Source organism: Colletotrichum lupini, chromosome 4, assembly GCF_023278565.1.
Source record: "Colletotrichum lupini chromosome 4, complete sequence".
Taxonomy (NCBI): Eukaryota; Fungi; Ascomycota; class Sordariomycetes; order Glomerellales; family Glomerellaceae; genus Colletotrichum; species Colletotrichum lupini.
The window spans coordinates 4,228,515-4,253,172 of NC_064677.1; the positions used below are offsets into that span (position 1 = coordinate 4,228,515).

Sequence of the window (24,658 nt, forward strand, 5' to 3'; positions counted from 1 at the left end):
TAACATGAAGGATACCCTCCTCGACTCCGGTCTCCCGAAAGAATAGACTTTTCTCGCTCTTCATGTGTTCATCATCAGTATTTTAGTGTTAACGTCAAGCAAACAAGAAAATCCTTTGACTTTTGGTTTCGCTCATCTAAATCGTACAACAACTTTGTCTGCCCATCGGCCTGACAGGACAAATCGCAGTCTATCCTCGCTTGATCAGAGGGTCGCTTCAACACTAGTCTGCAAAGTCACCTCCCACCGTAAGCTTGTACCGCGTCCGTATCCTTCCCCGAGCCGATTTTGGATCAAAGTAGATATGCGGCTGCGCAGCTTGCTGATGGCTCCCTCGTCACAACCTTTGGCGACACAGATCTTGAGATTGGCCATACATAATCCGTAGTGCACCTGCCAAAATTGCGCGTCCTCGATCCGAGCCACGCCTGGTTCTGCCTCAATCTCCCGCACCACTGAAGACACACCTTCGTTGCCACCCATGCCGCCATACGACATGAGCAACATCATAGCCTGAGCCATGGCCAACTTGGCGCCAAACAGGAACATAGAGGCGGCAATGGCGGCGCAGAGCGTACGGTCGACCCAAATATAGCTCTTGATGGACAGAAGGGGCAACAAGAGCAGTAGACTCGAGAAGAAGACCGTCAAGAAGTGGAAGATGTTAGAGAAGTGGGTAGGTAGCTTGGCAAGCCACGACACACGCATGATTCTAGCAATACGTGCGTGGTTCTTCAGACCGTACGCTGAAATAACTGTGCTTGTGATGGCCGCGAACGCAGCCCAGTCCACTTCTCCGGCCGAGACACGCTCGTGAGCATGTTCGTGGTGCGGCTCATGTCCACCTTTGGTCTCTAGCCAGTGCTTGAGGTTGTGCGACACAAGATCGAAGCCGCCAAAGAGTAGGAAAATAGACATGGCGAAGCCGGCGAGAACCTCGGCTCTCTCGAGACCGAAGGGGTGACGAATACTGCTACGACGCCAAACCTCGAAGTTGCCTAGAACATCGACAGCTACGCATACTGCCGCGCTGCCGGCGTCGAAGAAGACTAGATGGGAGAGTGCCATCATGGCAACGGAGCCCTCGGAAATGAAAAAGAGCCAAGTCGCGACTGCCAAGTGGCACAAGCTCCAGTAGAGCCGGACGCGCTGGTCCTTTGACATACTCTTCCATGCTTCTCGAACGGTGGGCACAGGGAGGGAGGCTGGTAGAACAGGCGGCGGTCGCTGGGGAGGCTCCTGAAAGATCTGATGTTGGGTAGAAATGGAACTGTGCTTGTATCGATGGCCGCGACGCTGGCCAATGTTCTGCGAGGCGCCGATGTTAGCGATCAATTGGCTGGTTGAGGAGGTGGAAGGGGCGTGCAGCATGATTGCGATGATGTGTATCTGAACATACCGACTTGACAGGCGAGGTCGAGATGACCTGCGTCTGGAAGTTGAAGGGGCTCGGGACGATCGAGCCCCCAGCAGAGGGAGGGTCGTCTTCGGCCATGTCTGTTGGTGTTGGGAAGTCTGGACGAAGCAACCCAGGTTTCAGGTTGGCGGGCGCGAGAAGTCCAGGGCTACCTATGGGCGTTGATGCTACGCCGGGGGAGCAGGAGATGCTAGGGTGAAGACCGTCCTCATCCACTTCCTCGTCTACTTCGGAGGCTTCGTCGTTGATGTTTATAGATGGAAAGGCGAGATGCGGAGGACCATAGACGACATGGGTTGACGAGGTGTTATCACTTCTGCCGTTACCGCTTTGGGGGATCGGTGGGGTGGCAGGTCGCAGAAGGGCGGAGGATTGGCCTGCTGCAGGGCTGGAAGCCATGGAACTATTTCCTTCCCAGCGACGTCCCTCGCCGAGAAGAAGGGACAAGGACCGACAGCGACAGCGACAGGGTCAATTGCAGTGGTGTCCGACAGTCGTCGGCATGCATTGTGCGTTGCTCCGGGGGGCTAAAGGTCGCAGAAATGGGTAGGCGAGGCAAAAGACACACTAGGAAGAGATGGGACGAGATGTGCGTGACGTGCAATCATCAACAGAATGAGTCGCCAGGTCGGGAAGGTTAGAATTCCAGTTGGTGTCACTGCTAGCCCGGTAAAAGGGTAAAAAAGGGCCAGCTAAAGAAGGGACGACAGAGATCTGTCTCCAGGTTCACTCCACCACCTTCCCCCACAAACTGAGATGGTCTAAATGCATCTGTTCAGGGGAGAATATGCTCCTATTCAGATAACTGGCTTAAAGGGAAGACACATGCCAGGGGAACACGACCGCCCACTTTCCTCTTTACTCCGGTACCTACCTTAAGCCACTTAGCCTCCTGCTACTTCTATCCGTATGATAATTACATACATTCGCGCCTAAGTACCTACCTATATAGGCACCGTTTCGCCGAATCGCCTGGTATTGCTAAGTCCCGAGTCCGCAGCGGTAGCGGCATTGACTTTGCGACCCACGTCACAATGCAGGGTCCTACATCCTTTACCTCTTTGCAGTTAGCCCTCTCAATCTTCGACCCGCGTCAACCCCAATTGCCAGCCTGAGCTCTACATGGCATTATCAGAGTTTCAATCAGATCCAGAAATACCACCAACTTCCCTAAGCTGAATCTTCGCTCTTTTCACCCACCCCCTGCTTCAACTTGCCGGTAGAGTGGGCGTCAATGTCGCGGCCCCGACTCGTACACAGTCCCCAAGCTTTGACGTGAGACTCTCCCCCACCCCATCCCTATCGGTTTTGGTCCACTCTACCGCCGGAACGATAGGGATTATCGTAGTTTGGAATACCTTACCAAACGCAATGGATCATATTGCGGCTAGCGGCGACAATGGCGCCGAGTGTCGCACATTTGCGCTCAGCGACCCATCGACGGTAGGAGCTGTGTCACCAAAGTCGGTCTCACTCTCGGAGCATCAATACCAGCAGCAACAGCCGCCGTCAACGGTCCCACACCGACGCAGCTCCTCCGGCGCAAACTTCCTCTCCAAACTCCCTTTCATGCGCTCCCATTCCGATGGGAAGCAGCAGCAGCGTCACCAAGAAGCCGAGGACGACACTTCGCGCTTCCCACCGACATCCATGTCGACCGTCATCCAGCAACAGCAGCAGCAGCAAAAGTCTCGACGAAGGAAGGGTTCCCTTAGGAAGGTGGCCCTCTTGGGAAGAGGTGCGCAACGGGAGCGCAAAGAGGCGAAACAGCTCACTATCGACACGTCACACACTGTCTCCCGCGATATGGAGGGCGCTGCGTCTCGATCGCATGCGACAACTATCGAGCACGACCCTCTCGGACTGAATATCGCGGACCTGACACCGCGGCCGTCTATGGAGGGATATGCGAGCAGGTCGAGTCTGGTAGAATCTCCAGTCTCTTCTCTGTCGAATACTCGGCAAACAAACGAGGCCGAGTCCACCATCACCAGCCCTACGATATCGTACACATCTACAACGGACGAAGACGACGTTTTACACATACCGAACCACATGCCGTCACACCTGCAGCCCGACTCGTCGCTCTCGTCGGGCTCCGAATCTTACTTTGGAACCCGGCCAAGGCAGCAGTCCATACTGCAGGCCAAGTCACCGCTCTCGTACAGCGGCTTATCGACCACTCCGTTACCTCCCAACGACACAGAAATCGACTACTCGGATACAGAATGGTGGGGCTGGGTCGTGTTGATCGTGACGGGGCTGGTGTTTGTTATGGGCATGGGCTCAGTCTTTGGGGTATGGAGTTGGGCGTGGGATGTCGGTACGACCCCGTACGCGCCCCCAGAGCTCGAGGACGATCCGACGCTGCCCATCACAGGCTACTATCCGGCCCTCATTATATTGACCAGTATCATGGCTTGGGTTTGGGTCTCCGTGGCTTGGATGGGAATGAAGTACTTTCGCCATGCTAAGATCAGCGGGGAGTAAAGACTGGGCCGGTCTTGAATTATGGCCCATCCTGCCCCGGGATTCTTTTCGCCGTCGAGCTTTATGGTCTATTGCGCGGGTCGGCAAAGGCAGACGAATGGCGTTGGGTTGAAATTTGCGGCAAGGCGTTTTGTCATCCATGATACAGGCGGCAGGGACTCAAAAAGTTAAAAGCGAATCAGCAAGCGGGAACAGTTTTGCTGGGCTCTCAGGGTTAGAAATCTTGAGGTTTTCATGGCTTGTTCTTCAGTAAGCCCCATGCGTATGTGGCCAAAGTAATAGCGAATACCAGCCCTTACATTCAAGGTGTATCTTTCCTACAACTCTCAAAACCATAGCTAGGAAAAGAAGTATACAAGTTAAATCATCTTGAGCTTTGAAAGCTACAGTGACAACTTCGTATCAACCCCGTCATTCTCTTGGCCTTCTTCGAGTATAGGGGTACTCGGACCGGAACTTAGAACCTGTCAGTAAGTCATTCAATACTAGTCGCGATCACACGCTACTTACGGGTTACTGTTCGTAAGATATACGGATAAAGTGCGTGTACGTTGATAGTGTACGGGCAGACAAGTGGGTACGTTGATACTACATCGCCAACACGTGTGGACAGGCTATCCGTACACTAGAAGCGAGATCGAGGCGAGTGGATGGAGGGCAGGGATCCACTGTCTGCGCGTAATCACGAACCGAGAATGGGCTTGCGGCTTGCCAGCGGGCAGCGGCCCATCTTGCCAGCCTCCCAGGCAGGCAGAAAACGAGGGTCCCACTGACCGCGTCTTGCACGATCTCGGTGGTGGGGGTTTGTGTGGTTGGCTGGCTTTCGGGAAAGTACAGTACATACATAGTAGGCAAGTATGTAGACATTGGTACGCTACACGGCGCACAGTCCCGTCGGGGTAGCTCACGATTCTTGCTTGACCTTCTTTCTAATAGGTCGGCTATGGTTGGCAGCTCACGTGTGGAAAGTCTGACAGAGTCGACCGAGTTGCCAAGGTGGTATCTCGCTCAGCTCACGAGGCCTCCCTGAGTCCCTTCAACTCGAGTGAACAGATGCCTCACTGGCCAAGGGAAGAACCAACGGCAGTGGTAGTGAGTCCACCATGAGACATGTCATCTGAAACACAACGACGTTGGCGACGCAGAAGCGAAGCCACCATGGATGGAAGCCAGCGAGCTGCGAGCCCCCTTTGCCCGCAGCGACTGCTCGGGGGCCAAGTTGGATCGGCAGAAAGGCGAGACATTTTCGACTGGAGCTGGATGGTCCTGGTGCTTTGCTGCGCTGGGTGTGGACCGACCGACCAACCAACTACCTAACCAACCACTCATTGTAGTGATCTGATGCGCTGGCTCTGGCACTGGCACCGGCAAGTCGTCGAAAAGAAGATCGAGGTCTTCCAAGTGCCCGCTGGCTAACCCAAAAGGTGTTTTCATCGAGTAAGCCGAGCGCCAGACGCATCACGAAGCACCTGGATGGTGAACCTTGAGGAGTCCGTGAGCCGTCAGCGTCCGCGGTCACGGCAGCAACCTTTCTTGCCTCCCTTTACTTTTGCACCGGCCCCCCTTCCGTTCCTTGGATCAGAACGCAGGAGACTCTCGGCTGAGAGAAGGATAGAGCAAGGGAAAAGAGCAGCATCTGTCGTTAAGAAAGTGGGGATTCTGACGCTTGAGAAATTTGGAGAAGTGTAAATGGAGCCTTGGCAGTGGTGGTGGCACCGAGACCCGATCTAGGCCCACTGCCAAGGTGGAGGGCCGACAAGTGGGAAGGCAAGAAGGGAACGGGCTTGCATCTCGTGTTGAAAATAATTAAGCGCTGCGGTGAATTGAGATGGCAGAGGCGGCAAGGGAAATGGCGCGCGCACGGCCAATCACCAGAGTCCCAGCCCCCGATTCATGGCCAGGGCTACCTTATTGTGTCCCACAATGCCATTGAAACTCCATGCTGTAAAAGAAGCTTGTGCGCCATTCGCATCGCATGGCATTGCATCTCCGAATGGCTGGCGCATATCTCGGCCAATCAATCAGTACAGGGTCCTTGTTGAGCGCAAGTTCTGGTCAGCCAAAGAGTTGATATTTCTGATTTTGCAGTGTCTCAGTGGCCTAGTCAGCCGCCGACGCCGTACCGAAGCTCGTGGCAAACGGACAAGCGGGCGGACAGAGGCGGAAGGATAAAAAAGAAGGATCCGCCATGCAGCAGGCCACGCCAAAGTCGGTAGCAAGGCGTCTAACGGCTCGCCATTTGTATGCGTCTCTGAGTCTGCCGAGTGCGGCCAGGCATGTACTCCATCGGAATGTCTATCAGTTAGTTAGCAAGGCGCGCTATGAGTTTCTGCAGAGGTTGTCTATAAAGGAATAAGTGTTAGTTGCCGCATAGAGGCGAAAACAGCGATGGAGGTTGGTGTCTGTGAGTGGGGCTTGTGTTGATACCAATGCCATTGCTCATATCAGTGCTTCGTAACCTATGGATGGGATTGTTATTATGTGCCCGGTCAGTTGCATTGCGATGGCATTGGACAATGGATGTTGCAAGTCGCTGTCCCCGGCGCAGTCCAGCTCGTGCGGATGGTTCTCCGGACATGTTCCGCCAAGGGGACGGAAGGGAGGGAGGGCGGCGGACGTGGTGTGCTGTGACCAAGAGTCCAAGACGGCTGAGGTGGAGAAAATCACTGAGGGTCCCGACGGGTCGGAAGGATCAGGAGCATAAAACTCGATGCTGGGGGCCTTGTAATACCTGAGGTACTACTTTGAGAAGTTGAGGTGCAAGGTAAGGTAAGCAATCAGGTGGTATCCGTACGGAGTATCCATAGTTGATTACCTTCTTCTTTGCCCAAGGCACTTCCGATGTTGCACAAGACATTCTGATTCAGAATTTTGCAGAAAATTTCCGGTCGGTGCAGGAAAGCAGAGACATCAGCAGCTGCCCTGTGTGGTCCCTGAGAACAGGTACTTGATGTATTGTGCCTACAGGCAGGTTCGAATCCATTTGGAGAAGGGCGGAGAACAGATCCAGCGAGCGGCGGGCTCTTTCCTGGAGCCTTCCCTGTACGAATCAATACATGGAGAGGGCGGCGAAGACCCCGCCCTCGCCGCCGTCCGTCCCTCTGTTCTCATCGGGCGGGAGGTAAACGGGAAGGCGTTCCCTCCTCTTCGGTGCCTGCCCTGCCTGCCACGCCTGCCCCGTGCCTGCAAAACTAAAATTTGATGTTGATAATGAATTGACACATGGCACTCACCTCATGGCTGCATCTGTGCCCTGGCGGTGCGATCTCTTCTCTAACGGACCATGACCTCACCGCTTCCGAACCAAGGGCACACTCGGGCTTCAGCCTTTACGAAAACGACGCTCCAAGGAATGCAATCTCGCACCAATTTGTGTGTTGGATCTGGGACAAGTGCCGTTCGCTGACGATTGCTGAAGACAGTGGTGGGGCACATTCCCTCCTAGTTCACCAGTGTCAGTAGTACCTATCTGTCGCCGTAGGTACGGAGTACGTGCCTGTGAAATTTCCCTGCGGACCTGATGTGAGACTCACGCTGCCAATGCCAGAGCAACACCAGTGACATTTGGAAATGTACCGAGGTACGGATCATGGACGCAGGAATGTAAATGATGACCCTTTGCTGTCCCTGAAACGAGCACCTCGAGATACAACCCAATCCCAAGGTGAGGGAGGCATCATGAAGATTCAGCAACAATTATCGAGCACCTGTGAACGGCGAGATAGACTACCAAAAGGTGAGATAAACATAGGAGAGCGCGGTGCTCGATCAGTCCAAGCAATCAGAGATAAGAATGGTGTAAGCTGCCAACATCAAACCGGACCAGCAACAAGTAGTGCGAACGGTCGTCGCATCTGCCACCTCTCCTGCTCTCCTGTCGTCACACAGACTCGATAAACTCTCCCCAGCTCTTTGTCTTGCTCAGGCTTGTCAGGGTATCCTGCCTAGCAGCAGCCGAGAGCTCACGACACATGCAATACACGGTCGTTCATGCACTAGGCCCATAGATGGCAGCTTTCTCAGCTCCCAATCTCGCATCGCCAACGGGTAGGCCACTTGGCTGCCCTTGCTTTTTCTTCTATTCTTTCTTTTCCTTCCATCAATGTTCCACGTTCCACCTTCTACACGACGATGGCGTTTTGAAATGCGTTGGCGTGTTCATGTCTTGATCTTTCCTCTGTCAACCCTCTCAATGCAGATAATGTGCGTACAATGCAATCACAGCCGGCACAGACTGCCTGGAAAGCTACGCAATGTGGCAGAACTGCGTCGCTATCAACATTCAACCAACCACCTTGGTGGAGAAAGACTGACGTGCAGGTTGATGCCTGCCGCCTTGAAAATAGCAGGGCCCCACGAAATGTCCGAACAAGTACCTAACAAGACCGTGACCGTGAGCACTCAGGTCGCTTGCCCTGGCAGTATTGACCCGAGCCGACGGCTCAAGAAACGGGAGGCGGCAGGGAACAGCGCTAGAAACGGCCACTGCTACTGTCTACTGTACGACCACAGTAGTAAATGCAGAGTGCTCCGTACGTTGCGAGGGCCTGACGAGAGACAAAAGAATGAGCAGGGGAATATTAGAGTCGTTTTGAGGAACAAAGAAGATGCTGAGGTTCCTGGAGGCTGAAAGAGGAGGCGTGTTCCGGGCTCATGGAAAAGAGAGTGCCAAAAGACGGTGAAGGGGTCGGGTGGTGGTGTTGGAGTGAGCGGGAGCTAGCCGCACCTGGAGGTACCTTGGATACCTACCTTGTGGGCTGGTCTGACAGAGCAAAGGTACGGAACTACTGTGCAGTATGTAATTACCCACGAAGACCGCGACCTTCGACCCTCAGGAGATGGACATGCGATTTGTCAGGGTCTCTCTTCCCCCAAGTACAAGCAAGGCCGAATGCGGCCGAGTGGCGGGTGTTAGATGGCAGGTACAACGGCGCGGCGTGACCGGTACCTGATGTGCTGTCTAGACTTTGCCTGCCCGATGCGGAACGAACCCTGGGTGTTTCGGTCTGTACGTAGGTACTTCGAGGCTTAAGAGACTCGACGGACTCGGTTCATTGCGAGGGATGATGCAGTTCGAGAAAGCATGACTGAATTTGGTAAAATCAAGTTGAATTTGTATTCCTGTGATGTTGAATTCGAACTCGGGAAAGGGCTTGGCCGGATGGTTGTGAATATGCATGCAGCAGGATGTCATTTGACTGTCCGGTGTCGCTCCCCTATCAACGGCGTAGAGAGATTTTGCCTCACGATGTTCCAAACAATCCGTCCATGGGAGCTCGTCGAGCTGGCGGTCGCGTCAAAATATTAACCCGGTCGGACTCTGTCCGGCCGAGGGAGCATCGCAACATCAATTGCGCTGATATAAGCTGCATGATACCATGCCCCGTCGAGGAGTATCCGTACAGTTTAGAGGAATAAGGTAGAAGGGCGTCGGGGAACGGAAGGACATGATCGGTTCACTGCTGGCCATGTTCACGCAAGGTAAGGTACGGTAGGTTGCTGTTAAATCTCGCCGCGTTTGCCCATGAAAAATCGGACACCCATGACTTGACTACAGGCATAGAAGGATGAGGTTCTCTACCGCGGGCACCGCACCTTCCCTTACCTTACCTACCTAACTTACCTACCTTAGTTTATTGCCATACTTTACCTTAGCGATCCCATGATGATTCCCTGCCCTCTGCCTGCCCCCTTCCTGTCCGTGGGCTCCATCACCACAGTTGCTGCTCATTTTACCGCCAATCATGGAACCCAGGTAACGTGGCCAAGGTACCTTGCTTGACATATCGCCTCAAGGGCCTAAGGCTCAGTGCAATCGGGTGTGCTGTTGGGTCTTTGCCCAGCCCCGTCTACCTTACCAGCTTCGCTGTACATTCAACGATCAAGCAAGGAGTCGCATAGAGGCCGGTAGGGCAAGGTATATGGTGCGTTAGCAGGTAAGTGTTCCAAGCTCCCGACTAATTTGTTTTGCCAAATCAATACGTACCTAGGTAGTAGGAGGCCCTGCCATCTATGATCTATCTGCCTGCCTCCTGGATACACCTTAGAATCTTAGGTATTCTTTTGCTGTGTGCTCCGCTGTTCCAGGGAGTGTGCTCATTGCCCATGTGTGAGACGGGGAAGCGCCCTGTGTAGCTCTCCATCGTCTAAGGGCGTCGCTGGCTGAGGTGCTGTTGTTAGGTGCCCGGTTGTGTGATGAGGTGCGTCCCAGTCATGTTGGGCCCTGCTGGCTGGCGCTGGCTGGGCTGCCTGACCGGGCTGGACTGGGCCAACACTGCACAAATCTCGCGTACGTGCGGACCTGATGCATCCATCCTCATCGTCTGCTTCTCCTCTTCCCTCTGCCCGTTCTTCCTCTCCTCCTCTTTTTTTCCCTTACTCCTACTCTTGTTCTACCCAGCCTCCCCTCGTCGTCGCTTGTCCCGCTCTTCATCGTCACCTTCTCGCGTTGAGCGTCAAGCGTCATCGCACGCATTGTCTCGCTGCTATCGCTGCGTGCCAGACCTCGCTTCCACTTTGCGTGCATCCGTCTTGTCTCTCGGCCTAGGCTTTTAGTTCCTGCTCCTTTTGGCTTTGGCTGACGCTGCCACTGCCATTTCACAGCACATCCGAGTCACGCTTCCGGGTGTCGGTCCTGAAACACAACCAAACCAATCCATCACCCTTTACCCTCCACCGTCTTTTCGCCGCTACATCGCACCCTCTTCCTTACTCCTGCGACTCTTCTTCCTACAACAAACTACTACCATCCCTTCCTGCCTCCTTTGGTTCCATTAAACCACACGATTGCCCTCGGAAAGACCGCGACCAAGGATAGACAACAAGCCTTGCAACGCTTCCCATCGTACCTCCGACCCTCGCACCACACGAGACTACTACCGATACCATCGAATCGAGACGAGTCCGCTCACGCACGATTCGGTCCAATCCAACTCAATTCTCACACACACCCACACAACAATATCGCCACCCTCGAGCGACCCCAACCCCAAACCTCGACTTCTTTCTCCTCATTTTGCTCTTCACTCGGCACACCTCGAGATCCATCATCTGCCCATCGACCTGTTGAGCGAGCACGAATCAACATACTCCTTCTTTCAAACCTGTCAAAGGGGCCACCCAAGCTGGAAGGGATTTGTCACATTCGTACCTTTCCACGGCTGCACTGCCTGGCCCCATTCGACTTGAATAACCCTTGAATCCATCTCGTCGTCTTACTCGTCATTCAAGATGAGAGAAGTCAATTTCAGTATCCCAAACGTCAACAAGGCGTCGGTCGGCATAACGACCGCCCTCTATGACAGACGAGCTCTCGACTGCACGTCTACCCTTCCTCTCATCAACTCTCTCAACCATCTCGCCTACCTCACCACATCCTCGGCTCGCATCCGCGATATTCTTACCGTCGACGGCGGCATCGAGCGCTTGGTATGCATTCTAAAACGCGGTCGGAGCAAGGACATGATGGACATGTGGAAGTGGAACTTGGCTTTCCAGTGCGTCGTCAACATTGGTGTCAGAGGCACCGAAAACGTCCGCACCAGGGTTGTCGAGGCCGACATGGTCCCCGTCATTGCTACCATTCTCGACAACTACATTAAAGTCACTGAGAAGTGCAGAGACAAGTCGGACGATAAGAGCAAGGACCATCATCACCGCCACAGGAGCCACGAACACCGCAGTGTACACAAGGCTCCATCCTTCACCAACAGATCCACCCGCACAGAAGTTGATCAGAGAGCCTCCAGACGCCAGGCCCCTCCTCCCTCCATCGACGTTTCTGCTACCTACGCAGGCTCCTCGTCCTCGAGCTCCGCAGTCGATCAACAAAACACCGAGTCCACACCCACTCCACCCCAGTATCCGCTGGCGTCCTCCGCCGAGCGACCTGCGTTCCCTGCCCACCGTCACCATCATCATCACCACCACCATCATTATCGTGCCGCCGAGGCTCGCCATGCCGTTGCATCTCCTTCTCGTCAGGTCGTTCAGCCGTTGGCACCCGCCGTGCCTGCCACTGAAACTATGGAGGGCTTTGTCAGACCTGTGCGCGATGCTGACCGCCTTGCGTCGATGATGACTTTTGGCAACGCAAATTTGGTCTCGCAACCGTCTTCCCCCACAACTCCCCTGCCGCCTCCGCAGATGCGCTCTCCCACCGTCCGACCTACCTCGGGACTTGCACCAACAAATCGCTCCCGTCGTCGTCCTTCCATTCGTCACCAAAACTCCACCGTCGACTCGGATGACTTGGTTGGAGATGACGCGCCATCTGATGAGTCTCCCGATGCTGAAATGTCGGGCACTGGCACTGAGATTCAGTCTGCCGTTAATATCCAAGATATCACCATGGAAGAGGGAGACAGCATCCTAGCTGGTTCTACCACAATGGACCTGAACACCCCGACTGTGTCAGAAACTCAGGATACTGGAGCCTTCAACATCACACACCGCGGCCCTGTGGAAACTAGCAACACAGCTGCTACGACGCCAGCCCCTGTGCCTGCCATCGGCTTGTCACCGAACCGTCCCACCATGGTTACACCTCCTCAGCCGGCCATTCCCAACGCAAGCGTTCCCCGCTATCTCCTTGACCGACAATTTGTACCCAACGCCCAGATGCTTGCCGCAATGCCGCGTGAAGAAGACGTCTTGATGTCCCTTCAGTTGCTTGCATACGTCTCCAAGTATTGTGGCTTGCGGTCTTATTTCCAAAAGAGCCACTTGGTCCCAAGGCTCAAGATTGGAAAGGAACTCCGCTACTTGGACGGCGAGGACGCTTCCAAAGAGCAGATTGAAGAGGAAGAGCTGGAGGAGGAGTTTTTGTTGCCCAACGACTTCAACATTTTCCCTTTGGTCGAGAAGTTCACAGTCCGACATCACAGCACAGATATGCAATACTGGGCTGGCGTCGTCATGAGAAATCTGTGCCGCAAGGACGATACCCGCGGAGGCATCCGTCAGTGTGCGTATTACCAGTGCGGCAAGTGGGAAGAGTTTACCCGCCAATTTGCCAAGTGTCGCCGCTGCCGCCGCACCAAGTACTGCAGCAAGGAGTGTCAAAAGAGTGCATGGGCTTTCCATCGCCACTGGTGCGTGGCCGCGACGCAGTGATCCATGCCACTCAGTGCTCCACAACGTTCGACTATACCCCGGAAAGCGCCTTCGGAGGCGCGATGTTTATAATACGGATTCTTTGCCGCCCACAGGTGGCACAGCATTGCACAGCACAGCGTTTTTTCTAAATGCATGGCGTTTCCCTCGATACCACTGGTCTTTCAGCAGCATATTCAGGTCCGGCATTGGGTGCTTGCCATTCATGGTGACGGCATGGCTCCCCTTATTCCAGGACGATATATCCTCAGTTTTTCCTCAGCCTCACATGCCCTCCACGAAACGGACTGCCCAAGTCCTCGGCAAGGCACTATTCCCTCGACTATATCTATACTTTCACCACGGTGGTCGATATTGACGGGCTTCAATCTGCCAGTGTCGACCGTTTTCCAGCAACGATCAGCACGGAACAGCAGATGACCACTCGGGAAGATTTGGACGGTAGCACACGCATCTGACAAATCGTCGAAGGCGGCATACGCAACATTCAAAACTACCAAGATTGTGTCCCGCAGGGCTCTCACTGCGGCATGGAGACGGTCTTAATGTCACGGATTTACATTTTCTTGGTCTTGGGCTGGTGGGCTGGCGAAGCCCACAACGGAAGGATGGAGATGATGGTTACGTTGGCGGCTCACTTGGATTGAGAGAATGCATAGGCCGCCCAAGATGGATGGCAGGATAGTATACTCCAGGCTCCTTTTCCCAATTCCTTTGAAGTAGGATAGCACGAGCAGACGGGAAAGCTTTGCGCAATGCTCCAGGAGTACATATTCCGAGTAGCAAGCGAGGATGATGTACGTATTGTTATGAGAGATCAACTACTATAATGTCAGAATTTATGCGGTCTTTCGAACCTTCTACCCGTATCGTCGTTGTGCACAAACATGCTAATGGGATGTGGTGATGACGTACAATGCCACGCCTCTTGCGACGAGAAGTTGATTCAAAGCCGTCAGGGCTGAACTCTCGGCCTGTTTGGCGCGCTTGCTAGAAAGTTTATCGCGTACCGTCCACATGGAATTGGGACGAAGTTAATTTGAACTTTTTTGGGATATCTCTGCCACAATATATGCTGACCAGTGGGTCAGTGAGGGATTCGAGGCTTTTTGGGATACAACACGAGAAGACAAGGAAATGACATTTGATGCCTACGTTCAGTATGAAAGGTCACTAAAAAGCAGTTGAATCATATCGTTTGTGGATTACCATCGAACCCGAGGGGTATTTGCTCCTCCGTTCTAGTTTTTTGTTTACAGACTCTCCTCCTTCCATTCCCCCCTCCAACCCCTGACTTTTTACGCTACAGAAAACAGCAATCTCCTTTTCTTTTTTCTCCGTTACTTATTCATGGCCTTTCTCCTGTTCTTGCCCGGCCGCTGCTGGGGCTTCTTGCCGATGCCGCCCTTCATGCGCTTGGCGTTGAACCCGCTCAGGTCGCCGGAGCTCACGGCATCGCCCGACTTTGCGTGGCGCTTCTTTCCGCCGAAGCCGTACTTTTCGTTCTTCTTGGACCGCTTGGCGTTGACGCCGCTGCCGGATCGGCCGCCGTCGCGACCGCCGCGCTTGCCGTCCGGGTTGGTGTGACTCTTGATCTCGTTGTCGACGCCGACGTCGAAGAGGTCGGCCTCGCGCGTGTCGAGGTTGGAAGAGTTTTCTTGACGTTCTGGGTTGGGGATAGTTAGTGACCGGTTCGGACTGAAACGAGTACTGAAGCACGCAGCTAGCAGCTTTAGGGAGGGAGGTGTAACTTACTCCTCTTGAGCGTCTTGATCTTTTCGAGTGTATCCTTCTTGGCCTTTTGGCGCTCCTGCAACTTGGCGACCTGCACCTGCTTGCCAAACTTCTTGAGGTCTCTGAGCTTTCTCGCCTCGGCGGCAGCCTTCTTGGAGCTGGCCTCCTCGATAAGCTTGGCCTTGACCTTATCCATCTGTCCGTCGTCCTTGACCATCTCCGCAAAGTAGTCCTTAGGGCGGGAGAATGGAGTGCCCTCCTTAATCAGGAGCGTGCGGCCCTTGCGCGCGGCCTCGAGGGACTGTGAGAGCAGGGCGAGCTCGCGCTGGAGGTCGTCCTGGGCATCGGGGACGGCCTCGGCGGTTGGTTTGGATGAAGCGACGGTCATGTGCGATGTGAAGGAGGCTGTGGAGGATGTGTCGATTCGAATGCGGTTCAGGGAGGCCAGGAGGGCGGCCTTGTTGTTGATTGTGAGCTTGGTGTGGGGGATAATGTCCTCGAGATCCTCGTCGTCGCCTTCGAGATCCGACATGGGAACGTCGTCCTCTTCGGGGTCAACCTCTGAGTCCTCCTCGTCATCTGATTCGCCGTCCTTCTCCTCGATTTCTGTGGGTGTCTTGGTAGCTGTCTTGGCCTTCTTGGATGGACGCTCGATCTTTGCTTCCATCTCGATATCGGAGTCGCTGTCACTATCTGTGTCGTCCAATGCTTCGATATCGAGCTGGAGAACTCCTGTCAGCAACCATTCTAGGGGTCCCGGGGTTTTCGCGGTGTGCAAGGAGCACGAACCTTGTCATCCTCTTCTTCGTCGTCCTCCTCCTCTTCTTCCGAGTCGGCATCCTCAAAGTCTGCGTTCAAGGTGATGCCACCCTCAATGGAGATGACAGAGGCATCGTCTCCTCCCTCATCGTCTTCCATCTCGTCGTCCTCGTCATCCTCTTCGACGCTCTTGTTCTTCTTGTTCTTCTTCTCTTGCTCCTTGGCGGCTTCGCGGTGCTTCGCCTTGATCTTGCGCTCTTCCTTGACCTTCCGCAGGTCGATGCCCTTCTCGGCCGCTAGCGCAAGCTTGAGTTTGGATTTGGTAACCATGACTGCAGAAAATATCTGAAGTGCACTGATATTGGATTGGTCGCAAAAGTATGCTGGATCAACACTCTTAACGGTCGGGTTGCGGTAACGTGGGGAGGGTCCTCAGAAAAAATGTCGATTGAAAATAATTCTGCCGCTTTGGTGACCCACTCAGTTGAGGCGGTCAAGAATCATAGTGGGGTTGATACTCCATAGTGGGTATGGCCCCCCGACTTGGTAAGCAGCCATTGGTCAACCATTTTTTACTTGTCTTCAACATTGTCTTGAGATCATTCTCATTGCAATGATTCACAACGAAACAAGACACGGATGAAGATGATCTTCGCAAGTCTGCCTCCAATTCAACTCTCCTGAACACATACATGTGCATGTACTATTAAAATCTAGCCGTCATTCTCTGTCCAAATGAAGGAATACACTCAAAAACTCGGACGGTCGGACTTCCCATAATGGAAGTGATACCTATCATTCTGTGGTATATGAGCTATGCTGTATCATCATTCCGTCACATACGACCATACCCATTGGAAAACTCGGGATCCCGTCCGCTCTCCCATAGATAAGCCAATGAGGGCCGGATTAGTAGTTGGGTCGGTGACGACCAGCGAATACCTGGTGTTGTATGTTGGTTCAAATTCCTTTTTGGGTAAATGTGTCTATTCCAGTCCGGTGAAGCACTTACCTTATTGTCGTCGGCAGACAGGGTGTTGGTTTTTGTAGTTGTGCTCATGGCTACCAGAAAGAACGGATTTCATTATCTACATCCTCGATCTAGAACACGAACTCCCCACTTGCTTTTAGACACTAGGCGCAGCTTCGACAGGGAAAGGCTACTAATTGAAGAGAGGAGCACTGTCTAGGAAATGCCCGGAAATATAGATTCTACTAATGCAGAATCAAATGCTCTGTACTTGCGCCATATGGGCTTTGTGACCATTATCCTCTACCTGATCTACGCATGGCTATGAAAAATACAACACCTTGTTGCCTGAAACTGTTGAAAAGACCATACTTCAGGGCCAACAGAAACTACCGGACATGTCCACGGCCGTTCTGACGGGGGCCTAGGCTTAAGTGCTTTGTTAAAGTTGTACGTGGGCAGTCAAGAACGAAGACTGAATTGTGGTATGGTGAAGTGGTACGGTGAAGACAGAGGGATGAAGCCCGGGATATCCACAACGGGGCGCTCTCGTTGCGGTCTATCTAATTACATGGCTCAGTTGTCCAAAGCCACCCCATCGTTGCCAGACTGGCCTAGCTCTATGGCCTCCGTCTTCGTTGAGTAGTCGAGTGAATTTGGTCGCTGCCGTTGGTGCCAGAACTGGGTTTGACATCGGTCTTGCAAGTGTTGGTAGGGGTTTCCATCACAGCTGCTTTGGCGCTTGGTGTTGAAGTCAGGTTCTGTTTTGACTTGGTATCGACAGCGTAAAATAGTATATCCGGGTCTGTTTCTTTGATAGAGGACGATCGACGTAGGCCTTGGTCTGTATTGTAGCGATGGACAAACGCATCATAGTCTCGAGGTATTTCAGTTGCTTTTTATATCAGCGGTTCCTCTCGTCTGTGGCACCAGAGTTGTTCAAGTCCGCAGTGGCCGCGTTGAATAGTGTGCTGCAGCTGCGATGTTCCTACGCAGCGCCTAGTTTCCACAATGACGAGCAGATGACTTGCCCGAGACGTAATTGATGACTACGAGTCAAGCACAAGAGCCGAACAACTATTGCAAGAACTTGGACTCTTTGACTAGGAAACCGGCAACACCCATGAAAATTCATTGTTGTCAGCGTCACAACATTGCAAACAAATGGAGGCTAGCCTTCATACACTTCACCGCAACGGCGAGCAGGGAAACTTCGCCTCGTTTGCTAGATCGCCAGCCTGTACTCTTTGAGTCCTGCAGCACCTTTGATATGCCCAAGACAGCGATATTATACGGCATACAGGAGGGGCCTGGGGCTTGGCAATATCTTCGGACAGACGTACAAGCCAGGTGCAGGGGACCGACAAAGCATGCTTCCAGCGCAATCAAGGTAAACTGTGCGAGACTCCTCCGGACGGGAATGGCACTGAGTGACAGTTTGAGAGACAAAGGGCCAACCGGAGGGGGGGGGGGGGGGGGGGGGAGGAGGGGGGGGGGCGCGAGGGGAACGCGCCGAGGGCGGAGAGAGGAAGGAGGGCGGGGGCGCGGGGGGGGGAGGGGGGGGGGGGGGGGGAGGGGGGGAGGGGGGGGGGGAGAGGGGGGGGGGGGGGGGGGGGGGGGGGCGAATAGGGGAGTATGGAAGAGAGACGATCTTGAATACTTGTACCCGCACAAGTTCTTTGACTAGGAAACACTTGGCTTTCATTCCTTGAGCAGCTGAAACTGAACAAATTCCTTTCATGCCGAATATGTTACTCTACCAAAGACAGCAGCTTTCTGAGGTGTCGATCGTTCGATGTTTAGACTGCGGTCATTGACCCTTGCGGGATATGTTTCGATTACGAGTACTCGCCCAGTGGCTAACTATGGCTTCTTTTGATCCAATCATGTGATCAAAGAAGGGCAATTCAACGATTATGCGGCCGTCGATGCTCTATAACCCAATCAAGGTCCGCAACCTGCTATCAAGCTTGTATTATCTCCCCACTACGAGTCTTGGTCTCTCATTAGATCTGATATTGTGTAGCAGGCCAACAACCGTGGGCGAAGGTATGCTACATCGAACGAAGCTCGAGGTAACACAGTCGTGTGTCTGTGGATTGACCACCTTGGGGGATCGAATGACTGCCACCTTCTTTCATGTACATTGCCACCAAGCCGAAACTCCTCGCTTCCAAACTAGCCTCGGGCGACAAACGTGATGAAAGCTGATCTATCCTCATTGCTCATTTCACATGACGCTTCTGTTTGCTGTATCCAATGACTTCATGGCTCCCCCTAGAACCGAGTGAAGGGAAGCCTAATCATTAAGGTCAGTTTCACGTTCATAGCCATGGAGCATCAAGTATAAGAAGCGAGCAAATTGTACGTACCATTTGCCCTTGAGGGTGATGACAACCCACGGGCTCCCAGCCTCATCGATCTCCTTTTCGACCTTTGTGTTGAAGCAAATCGCACTCATGATGCCGTCGCCAAACTTCTCGTTCATGACAGCCTTGTAGGCGTACCCGTAGTTTTGCACAATCTCGTACAGGCGGTAGATGAGCGGCTCGACAGGCGGCATGGGCCCGGCTCGGCCGCGGTCGGGGTAGTTGTTCAGCTGCTTCAGGTTCGCGGCCTGGATTCCGAGGAGCTCAGACAGCTTCTGGACGTCCTCTTCCGAGGCCTGTACCTGACCATAGAAGATGCCCGCAATGGCAACTTCGCTGCGGCCGAGATGCTTGGCGATTTCCTCAAACGTAAGCCCAGCTGACGCCTTCGCGTCAAAGAGGACCTGGGAATGAGGCGGCAGACGATCCGCCATGGAGGGCTAGTTGGTTCTTAATTAGTGATCGTGGAGCTTCGTGGCCGTTGTAGTTTAATATTCCCATTTGACCCTGTTACTCACATCGAGACTTGCGAGCTGTCCAGACATTGTGAAAGACAGGCTGAAGTGTTGATAGTGGAATTATGTGTGATGAAAACAATGCCAAGGATAGGGTTCGGAAGAGAGTTCGTCTAATCGAGATACGATGAGCTGAGATGGGATGAGATAAGGGAAGATATGGAATTTGAGTCCTTGTATGTGCAACTATGTATGATTGAATCAAAGGGGGAAATGTCGACGAACGCCAGCCTTAAATCTTCAAGACGTGGTATTGCGGGCGGGCATTTCATCCGGACGTCATGCATTCAGATCGTCCATGGATATTGCGGGGTCGTGAGCTAAGAGAACCATCAGTCTAAGATGCGTCGTCCTGTTCGCCGTTGCCGAGGCCTCCCCGCCGGAGAAAACACGGTATTTCGGCTTCAAAGGCAAAAACCGATGCACCACAAATCGCCTGCAAATCCCGACCAGATATGATGACTAATAGTCCTTGTATTACAGTAACTTTTATCTACTTAACCAAGGTATCCGGGCAAAGCCCGTTCCGGCACACACGGCGGTGGCCGGGAGGAAGATTGCGAAGCCATCGCACCCGAGTCTTGGCACGGATCGGAATCGGTCAGCTCGGCGGTTATCGCCCGGACCGCTCTGTAAACGGCGTTGACTGCAATGCAACTTGCGCCAACCCATTCATTGTACGTATGTTGCTACTCCATCAACGTCCCGCATGTTCCTTTTCTCCGTGTACAATAACTTTGCCACGTAAACACCTTCTAGTAATGGGCACGTCCGAAAATTTTCTAAGTGTACTATTTGGTGTAGACAAGGCGACTCCAAGTAGCCGTATGTGAAGGACGTTCTCGGAGAAGTCGTCCTACCCGAGAAAGGAGTTAATCTGACAACGTTGTACATCGATTTTGGGTAGTTTTGTGCGATGGCCCATGGGCCGGCCTTGAATAGGAGATCGGTAGTGGTTGTGGTGTTTATATCGTATTCTCCCAGCATCGAGTGTCTCAGCTCTCGAGAAGCGACACGCCAATATGAGCAGGGAGAATGCTCCCGCCAACATTCCAGATATTGTCGACCGGCAAGCGTGGCTCTGACTCCGAAGAGGGGGGTGTGCCTCTGGAGGAGCTCACGCTGTTATGCGTTGTCATAATTGGTAGCGGTTTGATGATTTGGTTCTGTGTACACCATTGTGCACAAGCCCTATCCGGTTAGGCTGGTATCGTGGAGTTGCCGGTTAGCCGTTTCCACCCCTTGAGATCCCACTCTCTCCTGGCGCCTTTCAGATCGTCCACATTTAGGATATCAACGCCCTCTTGAACAAGCACATCCCATACGTGGTTTCTGATACTGATTGGCCATGCTGGGAGATCCCAGTACCGGACCATTAAGCCGCGAGAATGGGCTTCTTTGATTTGCGCTCTCAGTTTCCCCATTTGGCCCTTTGATAGGTCACCAAACCAAACGGTGCCGAGCGCCTTCTTGAACGATACGCTCGTGTAGAAGGAGTTGGTAAGATCGAAGTTGTGACGGTCTAGGTTCAGGAGGGGAGCGTCGAAGAACGTGTCCCTGTAGGTCGTGTTTTCGACGACCATACCGAAAGGAGTGTTGCCTGTCCCGACGACGGTGATGGGCCCATAGTGGACTTTGCCATCGATGACTTTGCTCAGCCAGCCTCGCTCTCGCAAGGGCTCCAACTGACGGACCACCTCCGGCCAAGTCTCCGGGCCGCTCGTCTTCAAATCCACCAAGAGAACCATGGTTTGATCCGGGCTTGCCTCATAAATGCCCCGAGGCGATTCCTGTGTGATGTTTCCGAGGTCCGCGTTCCGTTCCTCAAGCAGACGAACGAGGGGGTCTATGTAGAGACTCGTGAAGGTGTTCTTCTGACGCAGAGACCACTTGTTGTGGCCAACGAATAACTCGGTGTCCATGAGCCACACGTCTGCCTCAATGCCAATGCATCCTGCCTGGAGAGCGTCATAGATGGGTCTTTTTCTCCAGTAGTCATTATGAGAGTGGCATGGAATCGGCTCAACGATGCTCGCGCTTTCAAACTGCCCGGATGCCGTATCCCAGACCTCGCGGGCTACGAATAGTACCAGGTTCAGAAGGACAAATATCAAGCTAAGATCCAAAGTTAGCCGGGGAATCAAATATTGCGCCGTTCGCAACACTTACAGCATGGCTAACCAAACAGCGCCGCACATGATGAAGGAACGTTTCCGTGTCCATGGTTTCGGTATCATGTAGGCAGGAGGGAGTAATCCATCTTCGGAAGTAAAACTCTCAGCTGGTGTTGGCGGGACTTCGATTCCGCCTTCACTTGCGGTGTCTGCTTCCTCGGGAGAGTCTCTGTAGCGAGGTATCGTGTTGCTGTTTCGGGACCAAAATTGACGGAAGCGATCACGCACGGCGTCGATGCTGGCGCTCTTTGTAGTAGACATTCTCGAATAGGTCTGATATTCCAGCTAATATGATCGGACAATGGGTCGGAGACAGAGGCGCCTGATCAGAGAGAAGGCAAGAAGAAGAGGCCGTCGGATGGTTGCTCTTTATCTCTAGAGCATATCGTGGTAAAGTACGAGGGTTCGTAGACTGTAAGTCTGGGCTGCGGCAGTGCTATTGTACGGCAAGCCGTTTCCAAGTCCGTCAGGCAGGCTGTGCGGCACTTCGAGGTAGGAGGCCAGATAAGTACGTAGTATGAGGTACTGGCAGTGGTGGAAGGGAGGTGCACAAAGAGAAAACCAACAAAGGCAAGGGCGAATAAGTCTAGATGTTTGCGGACGAGGCAAAGAGTGAAGAACTGCGGGAGAGAGACACCAAATATAGCGGGATCTGTGAAAGTGGTTGTTGGCTTGGCTTGCTGCCTGCTTTAAGAGGGGGACACTGGAGCTAAAGATCACCGCAAGGTGAAGGTAGGTAATAAGGTCGGGTACCTCAGGGCGAGGTAAGGACAGGGCGAAATGGGGTAGGGATATAAAGGTTAAAACGGCAAGTAGATCCGAGCATGGTTAGGGATGGATGCTGGGGTAGGGACGGCGGTTGAGAACAGACTTTGGGAAGAGCTGAGAGGGCCTGAGAGCAAGATGAAGAGACAGCGAGGCACGTTGGAAAGTCGGAGGAACGGGGGCTAGGGGAAGGAGGAGAATGAGAGAGAGTCAGTGAGCTGAATGAGGGCGTGAGTGAGCGACAGAGAGCAAACGGACAAGACGCTGTGCTGTGGATGGGACACGGGTCTAGTGTCTAGCATATGGTTCCAGAAGATGTGATGTCTCCAGTTGTGTAGTGGCATCTACGGCGGCAGCAGCAACAATGCAGCAGTAGCGATACATGGATTCCATGCTAGACACTACAAGCTAAGGTACTTGGTTGGGGAGAAGGGGGACTAATGCTAGTCAGTGGGCGGCGTATTCAAGCATTTCCAAGTCATCCATGTCCTGTCCTGTTCCACGTCCGTAAAAGGGACTAAGACTAAGAAAGTCTATCAGGAGCTTAGCTAGCCCCAAGACGGTGGGGGGCGCGGGACCCGAGGGAGTGTTTCTGGCGCCTGTTTTGTTTGTGTTTGTTACCCTGGCGAAGGGGGGTGTTGGTTCAGGCCCAGGATCAATCAGTGTAACGAAGAATAAATGTGATTATGGGCTTCAGGGACAACGGTATCTGAATGTGTGGATCGTCTTGGCCAGGCAGCAGAGATATGTATCGTGTCATGGCGGTGGTTGTATGCACGGTCAGAGGCCACGAAACAAGGATAGTCATTCATTATGTCCACGACGAGTGACGACGACAACGACGACAGTCATGCCATGGAGAATAGACAGGGCAAGAAAGTGAGGCCAAGAAAAAAGGAAGAGAGAGAGAGAGACAGAGAGAGGGTGTGTGTGTGTGTGTGTGAGACTATTCTCAGGTCTGGGGTCAAGTGTCGAACGTCAACCATGGAAGTAGCGCGTCGAGGTAGCGCATGGGCGATGACTCTGTGACCAGTGGAAAGGCGCACCAAGGTCCCATTGTCGTTAGTCGCAAAACAAGAGGCCAACAACTAAGGTTATTCGGCATGCCTCTCTCAAACCAAACCTGTCGTGTCGGAATGCCTCAGTCGAATGGCGAAAGAGAGTCGACGAGGGTCTGGCCGACGGGGAAATCCCTGCACTCTGGCGTTCCCGAGGTCCAGGTACCTCGTAGTTGCTTCCGGCCCCCTCCTGGAGTCAGGTACTTTGACCAGACCCTGAGACCCCTCATCCCAGCCGCTTTCCTCGACACTTCTTGCCTCTGCGGGTGAGGCACAAGGGAAACATGAGGTGCCAAGGAAAAGTCAGTGCGGAAAGTTCAGAGAGTATCGAGGATGAAAAGAAAAAGAACGAGGTACACTACTTGGAGATTGGTTGGAGACTGGTTGGAGGCTTGGCACGGGAGACAGCTACGGTCCTACAGCTGAAAGGAACGAAAAAAGAATTTGGGAAAGAGAGCGAAGGAGTACCGGCCATGCATCTCCAATCCAGTCCAGCAGCTGCGCCTTCTGCTACCAGTACGGACATCTCAGTGGTCAATGACCGTCGTACAAAGCTGCCCGCTGTGGCCACCGATGGACACAAGGTACCTTGGGTTAGGTCCTTGGTGGAGCGCCTAAGCATCCAAGGCACTTCATTAACCATTTTCATACGGTGCATACGAAGTATCTTGTACCTATCGATAGGCGGCGTAGATACTTGCCTCCGTGGAGAAGTCATGTTCCCCGCCGTGGCATCTCCCCGCAGATGGATACCTACATTGAAGTTTGAACCCAGTCAAGCAAGTCGCAGGAACACCGCACGCCGCACCTCGCGAGAGTAAGACTGGACGGACTTTCGCTTCCTCAACTCTGAGATGGTCCGTGCTAAGCCAGTACCGGCTTTGAGACGGCGTGCTCCATGTTCTGGGCTCTCGAATCCCTCTCTCCCAATCATGCCAACATCCCTCCTTCTCGTTTTTTCTTTCTGCCTCTCATCTGGTATGCCGCCTCTACCTACACAATACTCAATACGTAGGTACCTTGCTACTCCTCTTCTCGCGCCTTTGCCTTACAGGCCATACTCTTTCAAGCATGTGGCGCAGCTCATAGGCGGATTAACTTCCATTCAAGCGACCATGAGAAACCAGCTAGTAACATTAAATCCCTCTCGCACTCCCGGCCTTGATGGTGTACTATCTATGTCACGCGCATCATTCATACCTTAATATGCTTAGATAGAGCACCAGCCCCCAGTGCCGTTTCCGAGAGGGTTCCTGCTATGTGCGGTCTGAGGAGTCCGCGCTCGTCCTAGAC

At 53.3% G+C, this 24,658-nt stretch overlaps 11 protein-coding genes across 11 annotated transcripts; 5 read left to right on the plus strand and 6 right to left on the minus strand.

Annotated features, from left to right (window-relative positions):
• Positions 1–204: 204 nt before the first annotated feature.
• Positions 205–1,925, minus strand: CLUP02_08375 (cation diffusion facilitator family transporter; the record flags this gene model as incomplete). The annotated part of the gene is made up of 3 exons (XM_049287365.1): positions 205–1,308; positions 1,400–1,820; positions 1,873–1,925. The coding sequence occupies 3 exons, from the start codon at positions 1,923–1,925 to the stop codon at positions 205–207; spliced, it is 1,578 nt and encodes a 525-aa protein (XP_049144508.1).
• An 863-nt stretch (positions 1,926–2,788) lies between these two features.
• Positions 2,789–3,907, plus strand: CLUP02_08376 (uncharacterized protein; the record flags this gene model as incomplete). Its single annotated transcript, XM_049287366.1, has 1 exon — positions 2,789–3,907. The coding sequence occupies one exon, from the start codon at positions 2,789–2,791 to the stop codon at positions 3,905–3,907; it is 1,119 nt and encodes a 372-aa protein (XP_049144509.1).
• Positions 3,908–4,589: 682 nt separating this feature from the next.
• CLUP02_08377 (uncharacterized protein) lies at positions 4,590–5,697 on the minus strand (the record flags this gene model as incomplete). The annotated part of the gene is made up of 7 exons (XM_049287367.1): positions 4,590–4,781; positions 4,867–4,910; positions 4,970–5,157; positions 5,230–5,389; positions 5,463–5,507; positions 5,572–5,603; positions 5,645–5,697. The coding sequence occupies 7 exons, from the start codon at positions 5,695–5,697 to the stop codon at positions 4,590–4,592; spliced, it is 714 nt and encodes a 237-aa protein (XP_049144510.1).
• Positions 5,698–5,830: 133 nt separating this feature from the next.
• CLUP02_08378 (uncharacterized protein) lies at positions 5,831–7,958 on the plus strand (the record flags this gene model as incomplete). Its single annotated transcript, XM_049287368.1, has 8 exons — positions 5,831–6,038; positions 6,105–6,208; positions 6,438–6,589; positions 6,761–7,057; positions 7,216–7,361; positions 7,435–7,510; positions 7,592–7,643; positions 7,734–7,958. The coding sequence occupies 8 exons, from the start codon at positions 5,831–5,833 to the stop codon at positions 7,956–7,958; spliced, it is 1,260 nt and encodes a 419-aa protein (XP_049144511.1).
• Positions 7,959–8,028: 70 nt separating this feature from the next.
• Positions 8,029–9,377, minus strand: CLUP02_08379 (uncharacterized protein; the record flags this gene model as incomplete). Its single annotated transcript, XM_049287369.1, has 6 exons — positions 8,029–8,153; positions 8,222–8,402; positions 8,460–8,557; positions 8,718–8,855; positions 8,954–9,191; positions 9,285–9,377. The coding sequence occupies 6 exons, from the start codon at positions 9,375–9,377 to the stop codon at positions 8,029–8,031; spliced, it is 873 nt and encodes a 290-aa protein (XP_049144512.1).
• A 1,760-nt stretch (positions 9,378–11,137) lies between these two features.
• CLUP02_08380 (MYND finger) lies at positions 11,138–13,021 on the plus strand (the record flags this gene model as incomplete). Its single annotated transcript, XM_049287370.1, has 1 exon — positions 11,138–13,021. The coding sequence occupies one exon, from the start codon at positions 11,138–11,140 to the stop codon at positions 13,019–13,021; it is 1,884 nt and encodes a 627-aa protein (XP_049144513.1).
• Positions 13,022–14,361: 1,340 nt separating this feature from the next.
• Positions 14,362–15,844, minus strand: CLUP02_08381 (eukaryotic rRNA processing protein EBP2; the record flags this gene model as incomplete). The annotated part of the gene is made up of 3 exons (XM_049287371.1): positions 14,362–14,687; positions 14,777–15,476; positions 15,545–15,844. The coding sequence occupies 3 exons, from the start codon at positions 15,842–15,844 to the stop codon at positions 14,362–14,364; spliced, it is 1,326 nt and encodes a 441-aa protein (XP_049144514.1).
• A 2,917-nt stretch (positions 15,845–18,761) lies between these two features.
• CLUP02_08382 (cyanate hydratase) lies at positions 18,762–19,398 on the minus strand (the record flags this gene model as incomplete). Its single annotated transcript, XM_049287372.1, has 3 exons — positions 18,762–18,783; positions 18,857–19,293; positions 19,372–19,398. 3 exons carry the CDS (start codon positions 19,396–19,398, stop codon positions 18,762–18,764), a joined length of 486 nt encoding a protein of 161 aa, XP_049144515.1.
• Positions 19,399–19,705: 307 nt separating this feature from the next.
• Positions 19,706–23,067, minus strand: CLUP02_08383 (uncharacterized protein; the record flags this gene model as incomplete). Its single annotated transcript, XM_049287373.1, has 14 exons — positions 19,706–19,830; positions 19,904–20,057; positions 20,113–20,490; positions 20,555–20,572; positions 20,652–21,483; positions 21,538–21,711; positions 21,767–21,864; positions 21,942–22,067; positions 22,109–22,194; positions 22,414–22,489; positions 22,562–22,651; positions 22,725–22,744; positions 22,811–22,906; positions 22,977–23,067. The coding sequence occupies 14 exons, from the start codon at positions 23,065–23,067 to the stop codon at positions 19,706–19,708; spliced, it is 2,364 nt and encodes a 787-aa protein (XP_049144516.1).
• Positions 23,068–23,317: 250 nt separating this feature from the next.
• Positions 23,318–23,635, plus strand: CLUP02_08384 (uncharacterized protein; the record flags this gene model as incomplete). The annotated part of the gene is made up of 1 exon (XM_049287374.1): positions 23,318–23,635. One exon carries the CDS (start codon positions 23,318–23,320, stop codon positions 23,633–23,635), a length of 318 nt encoding a protein of 105 aa, XP_049144517.1.
• Positions 23,636–24,297: 662 nt separating this feature from the next.
• On the plus strand, positions 24,298–24,570 carry CLUP02_08385 (uncharacterized protein; the record flags this gene model as incomplete). Its single annotated transcript, XM_049287375.1, has 1 exon — positions 24,298–24,570. The coding sequence occupies one exon, from the start codon at positions 24,298–24,300 to the stop codon at positions 24,568–24,570; it is 273 nt and encodes a 90-aa protein (XP_049144518.1).
• Positions 24,571–24,658: the final 88 nt, after the last annotated feature.